Source organism: Octodon degus, unplaced genomic scaffold (assembly GCF_000260255.1).
Source record: "Octodon degus isolate 3935 unplaced genomic scaffold, OctDeg1.0 scaffold00139, whole genome shotgun sequence".
NCBI lineage: Eukaryota > Metazoa > Chordata > Mammalia > Rodentia > Octodontidae > Octodon > Octodon degus.
The window spans coordinates 7,447,956-7,457,518 of record NW_004524715.1 but is presented as its reverse complement, the minus strand read 5'-3'; the positions used below and the strand labels follow the sequence as shown (position 1 = coordinate 7,457,518).

At 45.9% G+C, this 9,563-nt stretch overlaps 1 protein-coding gene across 1 annotated transcript in view; it reads left to right on the top strand.

The window, feature by feature from the left end:
* Positions 1–3: 3 nt before the first annotated feature.
* The window catches only part of Ppm1h (protein phosphatase, Mg2+/Mn2+ dependent 1H), a 289,195-nt gene continuing 279,635 nt past the window's right edge, over positions 4–9,563 (top strand). Inside the window, exon 1 of the mRNA XM_004641643.1 lies at positions 4–248. Coding sequence (XP_004641700.1) covers positions 4–248 — 245 coding nt within the window. The remainder of the gene's footprint in view (positions 249–9,563) is intronic.

The following is a 9,563-nucleotide window of genomic DNA, read 5'->3' as shown; positions in this document are numbered from 1 at the left end:
AATATGCTCACGCGGGTGAAATCCGCCGTGGCCAATTTCATGGGCGGCATCATGGCTGGCGGCTCGGGCTCCGAGCACGGCGGCGGCGGCGGCGGGGGCTCGGACCTGCCGCTGCGCTTCCCCTACGGGCGGCCGGAGTTCCTCGGGCTGTCTCAGGACGAGGTGGAGTGCAGCGCCGACCACATCGCCCGCCCCATCCTCATCCTCAAGGAGACCCGGCGGCTGCCCTGGGCCACCGGCTACGCAGAGTGAGTGCGGCGACACCCGCGGCGCCCCTCGCGGCCCTGCCCCGCGCGGCCGCAGCCTGCCCTGCCCGTGGCTGCCGGCGCCCAGGCCCGGTGGGGACCCAGACTTACGGGGACCGTTTCCCTCTCCCCACCCCCGGCCCCAGGGCGCGGCGTCTTTGGCCCCAGCTGGGTGGCAGAGGGGAGGGGACCTGCGCCGGGACCGTGAGAGCGCTGAGGTCGCACGGGGCTATGACACTAGGGGGCAAAGTGGTCAGAACGGCTCTGCTGAAGTTAGAACGTGGCAGGAAAATCTGGTCTCTGTGCACCCACCCTCCAAAAAAAAAATTACTATATTAATCCTCCTCCTCCACCTCTGTGTACCCCCGCTGGAGAGCCGCAGAGGGAGCGCCCGGAGCCGTCGCCACGCCTGGGGGCGGGCGGCCGAGGCCGAGGTGCGGGTGCGTGACTGCACCTTTCGGAAGGCTTTCTCCGATCGCAGCCTGCGAGTCCGCTGGCTTCTGCGTAGCTGGTAGTAAAACGCCGCGAATGCCAGCGCCGTTCCCACAGTCCTTGGGGAGGGTGGAAACTTACTCCAGGCGTCTAATAAAGCGCTTTGGTAATCAGCTTTGGCGATTAAGTGAGCGGTGGAGTGATTTGCTGTTTTAAAAACCGACAGAGTTAGGTTGGCGATCTGGACTGGAACCGGGAAAGGAGGGAGTGAGGATTTTATTGCCCTTCACCTACTCCAGGGCTGCGTCTCCATTGATTTTGAACAGTCCAGCTTATGAATGGCAGGTTAAGTTTTCTCCCATTATCGCCTACTTAAGCTGCCCAGAACTGGACAACTAGCAAAGGGGAGTGCTGACCAGAATTGTTAGGTTGATAACTAGCTGGTGCGTGAAACGGCACGCGCTAAAGCCGGGAGCAGGCGCACCTGCCGCGTTTCCTGTAACCTCCTTAACCCCTGGTAATCTTGGCCGGCCCCGCCCACGCACGACTTCGCTCGCTGATTGGTCCATCCAAGGACCAATCCGCTCGGCCTACGCTTGGGCGCCTTGCTGTTGACCCGGTTCTGGTGGCCCGGATACCCGGGGCAGGCAGTGTTCCCCACTCTCCCGGTTCTGGCACAGAGATTGAAATCTCTGATTGTGTCTTCCTCCCTAAGTCAACCTGTAACCGTTTCCCAAACAGCTTGTGTGTAAGGCGGGATAGACGACTGGAGCGTAAGGTGCCGAAAGTGTGCGTTATGGGGGATGCTCAAACTGAAATATTGACGTTTAATAACAGGAGCGAGGATGAGAACCCGGAGGGTGGAGGAGATGCAAAAGGGCACCGTAATTTAAGGAAAAAAGCCCAGACAGAAGTAAAGAAAGACCTAAAGAAAAACAAAAATGCCTACCAGAATACACCAAGCACTGTTTCTTGCCTGAAATTTAAAACAGTGAAAACAAAAAAAGCCCAACAAACAAACAAAACAATAACCCCTCTTGGTTTTCTGCAGAACACAAAACACCTCGGAAGCGTATGCCTTCGATGATTGTGTAGGTGGGGGCCTTGTGCCTGCCCAGCGCTGGAGGGTGGGGCGTTCTTGTCGCTGTGGTGTTTGGCAGGGCCAGGGTGCCCTTCTTAGGGCCTGAAAGATGCGTGGGCAAATGCTGAGAAAGTGATGCACGTAAGGAAAGAAGGAAGGAAGATACTGAAACACTGGAAGTGGATGCTACTCAGGCTCAGTAGGAGGAACCTCACATAAGCATGTGGAAACAGCAAACACCAATTTCAGAATGTTTCGATGCCACTGGTGGGCATGAGATGCCAAGGGCTGTATGAAGGAACCAGAAGTGAGACAGGAAGGATAAGATAGACGCTGTACTTCGTCCTTGCCCAGCCTCAGTTTCCTTATCTCTAAGAAGCTTATCTTTTCCTGGACAGGAACACGTCAAGAATTCAACTGAAAGGCTAGAAAGGCCATTGTAACATGCTGTATTGTTCTAGCATAGTTATGAAAGTAGTACGTGCATGTTAATTCATGGAAAGATCTGTGTAAAAATGACAATTTGCTTCCATTCCCATGCTATCATTCCTGAGAGATAACATATTTGGGTAATTCCAGACTTCTTTGAACCTAAATATAAATATATATCATATTTCTTTTTGTTCTTCCCCAAGCTGGCACGTGCTAAATATGGCACTTGGTAGCATTTCCCCAAAACACTGGGTCATGGATAGTATTCCATTCATTCTTTTTAACTATATCCATAGTATTAATAATAGCTAATGTAATTGGTGCTTGCTCTTTACTGCTTATTCTGTGCTCAGGTTCATGTTGTATTACCTGAGTCTCACATTAACTCCTAGGAAGCAGGCACTATCATTGCCATATTTCAGATAAGGGGACAGACAGTGAATGGGTAGTCAGTATGCCCAGAGTGACTTACCAGCACTTGTATTTGAACCAGGGTGATCTGCCCCAGAGCCCACCATGAAAAACTCCCACTGTACAGTATTTGATTAAGATGCATCTGTCTGAACCCAGGTGCAGCCACTAACAGTCTTGCCACCTCTCTTCTGTCCTTGTCAGATACTGTCTTGCACCATTTCCGCAAGCCTTGACTATAGTTTTACTTCCCTCTGACAACCTGAGTGATCCAACTGGCTGAAATAGGGAAGCGAAGAGAAACGCCAGTGGCGAGCGCAGCTGGGACTGGATGGTACCACCAGTGGTGCTGCTCTTTCCCGGAGGATCCAGGTTCCTCTTCTGTTTGTTCTAGGATGTGGGAATATTGCTGAGAAAGTAGAGATAGGAAAGGGGCTCATGAACCCAGGCCTTAGCCAGGACTGGTTTGATTGCCTCTAGAAAGAATATGGTTCTAAGCCTTGTTGGGGGAAGAACAGCATCACTGGGTGATTTATTGAGAGATTGGGGAAAGGAGTTGTGCTACAGTATTGATCAACACTTTGTATATAGAAATTGAGGGGAAAGGGTCTGTTTTTGCCACACGCTGGTCATGCCTTTCAAGAAGAGATACTCTGTAAGTGGTAGCATGCAATCCCCATAAATCTTTTTTTTTTTAATTTTTTTTTTAACATTTATTTATTTATTGTGTGTGTGTGGCCAGCTCAGCCCTCCAGGGGGCGGGGCTGGCTGGCATGTGGTGCTGGGGGATCGAACCCTGGTTGGTCCCTGTGCTTTGCCAAGCTTGTTCCATGTAGGTGCTTTAGACCACTGAGCCATCTCGCCAGCCCTTTTAATTTTTTTTTTTAAAGTTTATTTATTTATTGTGTGTGTGTGTGTGTGTGTGTGTGGCCAGCTCAGCCCACCAGGGGGCGCGGCTGGCTGGCATGTGGTGCTGGGGGATCGAACTGCGGTCCCTGTGCTTTGCCAAGCTTGTTCCAAGTAGGTGCTTTAGACCACTGAGCCATCTCGCCAGCCCCTTAATTTTTTTTTTTAACATTTATTTAATCCCCATAAATCTTGAAGACCCACGTGCATTTTGGTGTTTATTGGCTTCATGCTGATGAGATTTTCTGGTTCCAGAAAGCTTCCTGTTGTGGTTGAAAAGTTTAGCTACTTAGTAAAGGGCAACCTGCTAGGTTGTGAAGCTCTATAAATTAGAGTATTGCAGCTATGGACAGTATCCGCTGAGCTAGAATCTTTCTATAACCATGCATTGGCAGGTTTCGTTTTTTCAATTTGATTTTGAAGTCACTGAATCTGTGAGGGCTTTAAGCGAGTGGCTGCTGTAGGAAGCAGCAGTCTGCCTCAGTGACTGTGGGGCAGCTTCTCCCCTCCTCTGTCCACAGGTTGAATAGCCACCTGAGTGGCCCTGGTGCTGTGGGGACGTGGAGGTCAGGTCATTTGTAGTGAGTTGAAAACTGACTTTTTTCTCCTCCTTGTAATGTTTGCTTACCTTTTCCTGTTGATAAGAAGTTGGATTTAAAGACGCAGGAAGACATGGAACTTGTGCCTTAGACCTAGCCAGATGCCAAAGAATGTGCTAGTGTTTTGAGCAGCTCTATTTTGTATATTAAAGCATCATATTTAAACTTTATCAATGATATTTTTCTTTGTTCAGAAAGTATTAACTATGACATAATTTTAGGTTATAATAATTTTCCCTGTCATCTTTAATAAAAATACTCCTGGACATGGGTTAAAAAAAAACCCTACTTTGAGAGCTTTAAGTTTTCTTATATCTCACAGAGTTCAAAATTGTGATTTTTTTTTTTTAAATTTTATGTATTTAGTACAGGGTCTACAGGGTCTCACTACACTGATTGGACTCATAGTGATCCTCCTGTTCACAGCCTCCCAAGTGCTGGGATTACAGGCACAGGCCACCATGCCCAGTCTCAATTGTTGTCTCAACTCAGCACAGCATGCCAGGGATCCCTGTGTCTGCCTAAGCAGGAGCTTTAATCCGCTGAGCTACTGGCTGACCCTTGCAATTTATTTATTTATTTTATGGTAGTGGATGCAGATATTGACTCTGTTGTCTTCACAGTGAGCTACATCCCCAGCTCTTTGTTTGTTTGTTTATTTATTTATTTATTTATGGCAGAACCGGGGATTGAACTCAGGCCCTTGAGTTTACCAGGCAAGCACTTATTCCACTGAGCCATCTCCATGGCCCTTTGATTTATTTTAAGACAGGACCTTCCTAAGTCTGAGTTGCCAGACTGAACTCCAGCTTGCAATCCTCTTGCCTCAGCCAGCCTGCCATGATAGGCATATGCAACCTGGCCTGGCTACACTTGTGCAGTTTTGATGAAATGGCATTCAAATCCAGCAACCAGTTTACAAGGTTCTCAGCTGCTGTTTCTCTTCAGCCACTGGCACCGGTTCCCATTACCAACTGCAGCATTCGCTGTTAGCAGTGACGACAGAGAAACCACTATTTCTCTCTTGCTCCCAGACTCAGAAATCCCCTGGCCCCTCTTCTCCCCTTTCAGCTGCTTCTGGCTCTTCCACCCATTTTCCAGCAAGTAAGTCTCTGTGAAGCTCCTGCTTGGGAACTTCCTGTTTGTGCAACCTGAGAGCCTCAAGTTCTCCACTGACGGTTGTATAAAGATGGAAAGATACAGGCGCAGGGAGAACCTTCCAGAGCAGTGCCACGCGCAGCACTTATTTGCAGCTATCAGAAGGCCAGAGTAACCTAAGATAGTTCACTGACCTTTCCAGTAACTTGTTCTAATTTTCTGGTAGCTTGCTTTAATTTTCTTTCTTTAAGCAAGCAGCAAGTCTCCTCTACTTTGCAGATATCACTTTAGAATGAAGTTGGCCTCTCTGAGTGCAGCTCCCAGCGTGTCCCTTTCCTTAGGAAAGTCCATTAGCTTCTTGCAAGGACTGCTGATACTTAGCCACAGGGCTTAACCCCTCAGAGAGGTGTGGGTGCAGTGTGTCTTTACCCTCTGGGTAGGTAGATGACGCCATAGATAGACAACACCATCTCTGATACTACCCCACCACGCAGTATTATTTGTGGAAATGCATTTCTGTTTACAGCAACACCGATTACTTAAATTTGCATACTGGAACTGTTTTCTCAGAACATGTTTTTTGGTTTTATTTTTTTTTTTTTTAGAGAAGGGTCTACAAGGGTGTTCATGGTCTCATTACTAGATCGGACTTGTAGTGATCTGCCTGTTTACAGCCTCCCAAGAGCTGGGATTACAGGTACACACCCCCACGCCCAGTCTCAGGGCGCCCCAGGGGCGGGGCCAGCAGAGCAGGCCCAGGGATCGAACCCCCGGCCCCTACACCTGCTTGCAGGTGCTTTAATCCGTTGAGCTATTTGGCCGGCCCTTAAAGCCATACGTGGTGTTATGTACCTGTCCTCCAGGTAATCTAGGAGGCTGAGGCAGGAGGACCACAACCTAGCTTATGCAGTTTAGTGACATAATGAGGCCCTGTCAGGAGTGAATGAGGGAACAAATGAATGAAAAAATGAGAAAGCTTGAGAAGAGCTGTGGACTTAGTTCAACCCCGAATACCCCAAACAGGCAAAAAATGCTGTCATTCCAGATTAGTTTTACTAGATCTAGTAAACTTGAGTTTACTAGAAATAAAAAAGTGTCTTTAGTTTTCTCTGACTTGCTTAACGTAAACAGGTGATTGTTAATTTTGGCTCTTGAATTTAATTAATCAGTTCATTTATTTTTGCACTACCGGGGATTTTGCTCTTGAATTTATACCCTCTTCCAAAAAGAAACATCACTCCTCTGCTTCCATTATTTCTCTCATTCAATTGAGGGAAAGCATTGTGTTCCTTCCATGTCAGGCATAGTGCTGTGCTTGGTCCAGCACAGTGTAGCACAGTAAACATCCTGAAGTAAGCTTTATAGCACAATTTGCCCCTCTTTTGTGTCTTTCTTTGAAGTAAGCTCAGATGTAATTCTGAGCTATTAAAATTCAAGGAGCCTAGCTGTAGGGGTTTTGCTATGCTTTTCATATTCTGTATGATTCTGGGCCATTTTGAATCTCAGTATTTGAAGCCTTCGTGTCATAGTAGGGCAGCAAAGTATCTATTTCGTTTTTCTTTCCAGCTAACATTGTTATTCACTCTGCAGTGGAAGGTCCCAAGACCTTTATACCTACCCACTAGTAAAGAAAAAAAAAGTTCCTTGACATTTGTTTAAACAGCAGGGAAGATTTTATTCCAGACTATTGTAATATAAAACCCCCAATAGCTGAGGATTGACAGCCAGAGAGTGAAGTGAGGAGGTGAGTGGATGGAAAGTTACTAAGCGGAGACAGCGAACCAAACTGATCTAGCAGGATTCCTGCTGAAAACAGGTCAAGGATTTACGCAGCAAGGGTGGAGGATGAGGAACTTGATCAAATAGCAAGGTTGAAATTGCCTTCTAAACCACCTTAGCAGGATTCTCACTCAGGAAACAGGGTCGAGGTGAGGTCAAGGAGACATGGGCTTGGAGGAGTCTAGCTGAAGTCCAGTCTAGTGGAGTTTGTCAGGACCTGGGAGAGAGGAGAGAGTGGGTGAGATGACAGTTTCTTTTCTTTCTTTTTTTTTGGTGGTACCGGGGATAGAACTCAGGGTCTTACACTTGCCAGGCAGGCTTTTATGCCACTGAGCTATCTCCCCGGCCCTACAATTTCTTTCTTTCTTTTTAAATTTTATTTGTGTGTGTGTGTGGGGGGGGGCAGCTCGGCCCACCAGGGGGCGGGGCTGGCTGGCATGTGGTGCTGAGGGATTGAACCGTGGTCTCTGTGCTTTGCTTAGCTTGTTCTAGGTAGGTGCTTTAGACCACTGAGCCATCTCACCAGCCCCTACAATTTCTTAATCATGCTTTAATTTTTATTTATATGCATTTCCTCTGTGACCTTCTGTAGTGAACTATGCTCCATACTGACCATGGGAGGAAAACAAATGTCATCAGATTACCGTACAAAAGAAGCAGGAAGAACGTGATTTATAACCTAATATTAAGTCAAAAGAATAAAGGAGTCTGTTGTTATGTTATTGTTTTCATTAGGTTCCCCAATTTCCTTAGGTAGTAAATACTTTAAAAGTAATCTAAGAATAGATTTTATTTTCTTGGTGTCTCCATATATCAAGTCCCATCACCATTTACACTTCATCAGATGCGTTAAAATTGCTGCATGTAGTCATGATCATGGTGGAAATATTCCTAATATGAGTCAGAACTAAGCAGTCCAGAAGTACATTTAATAGGTGCCTGAAACACAGGTAAGCAATTTGTTCAAGTTCCAGAGCTTTATTAAGTGACAAATCTAAGTAAGATTCATGCCTAAGTCTGACTCCTACCTCTGTTGGTCTTGGACTGTCTTAGAAATGTTTCCTATCTATCTGAAGGTTGTACTCTTTTCCCTGTTCAGTGTTTCTAATGAAAAAAAAATTTAAGTTGTATCTGCAAAGCACTCATTGCAACCGTTCTGAAAGTGTAGAATAGGGGAAGGTATAAAAACAAAGTGAAAATTCTAAATCTGTGAACAACTGTGGATACCTTAGATCTTGCCAGTCATGTTTTTAATGTCTCTTTCTCTTAAGAATGTATGTTGGACTCCTCTCCAAACCATAAGTAAGGTGACTGATATTCCACTGAAGGACTTTACATTAATGTATCCCCCATTGGACACCCTCTCTGAGATTCACCATTGGGCTTGCGGTGAACAGCCTTATATGATTTATGCATGTCATCCAGTTATTTCTTTGAGATGACTTTCTAGACCTGGAAAGCTTGGCGGAGGCCGTGCACGTTCACAGTTACAATGCACGTTAGCAGATTGCCTGTGCTCCATCACACTTCAGCCAGCAGAGTGTAATTGGAAACTCCAGAATATTAAAACCTTTAATACTTTTCAGTGATCTAATGGACAGAAACTGCTTCATTTTTATTTGCATTTGATTATTGAAGAGGTTGTGTATAGTCATATATATATATATATATGTATATGGTTGATTTTATTAATTAGCCATTTAAGTGTCTTTTGTGGCTTTTTAATATACAATGTTCATTTTTCTAATGGAATAATCTTGTTTATAAGATTTGTTTATATATTAAAGCTATTAACCCTTATTCCCTTATACTGCAATGTTTTTTCTAATGTGTTCATTTGTCTTCATGTTTTTTCCTTTACAATGCAGAATTTAATATTTAGGTAGTCATAGCTAATCTCCTTATGACTTCTACTTAATATTGTCCTTAAAATATTTGAGATGCTATAATCTTTAGCACAGTCTTTTTGGCTACTTGCTATTTGTTCTTGGATGCAAGTCATGGAGACACTTTCAGGTAACTTCGTAGGAAGAGGGATGTGAGAAGAGGCTGCCAGAGGAGCCACTGTGGAGCCCAAGCGTGGCGGTAGAGCTGGATCACATGAGGTACTGAAGGCCTACACCATTCAGCCACTGAGGAGCGAGGTGGTCCTTCTTTAGTCTTTCACCAGGACTCACACCTGCCCCTTGGTGCCATTAACAAGCACCAGGCTGCGCTCACTGAGACCGCAATTGAAATTTTGAGTTTGGATGAGAGAGACTTACTGGTTCAGTTTATGGCCAATGGCCACCCTTGGTGTGTTATTTGTGACTGGGGCTATGGGAGAAGATCACATGTCCATATAATGGCTAGGGCCCACTCCTGACAGGGGTTGCTTCTGCTTTGAGATGGAGCTGGTAGTAGAGTGGAATGGGGCAGGTAGTAGAAAAGATGCTGTTTTTTATTTTTTTTAATTAATTAATTTATTTATTTATGGGGGGGGCAGCTCAGCCCACCAGGGGGCGGGGCTGGCTGGCATGTGGCGCTGGGGGATTGAACCGCGGTCCCTGTGCTTTGCTAAGCTTGTTCTAAGTAGGTGCT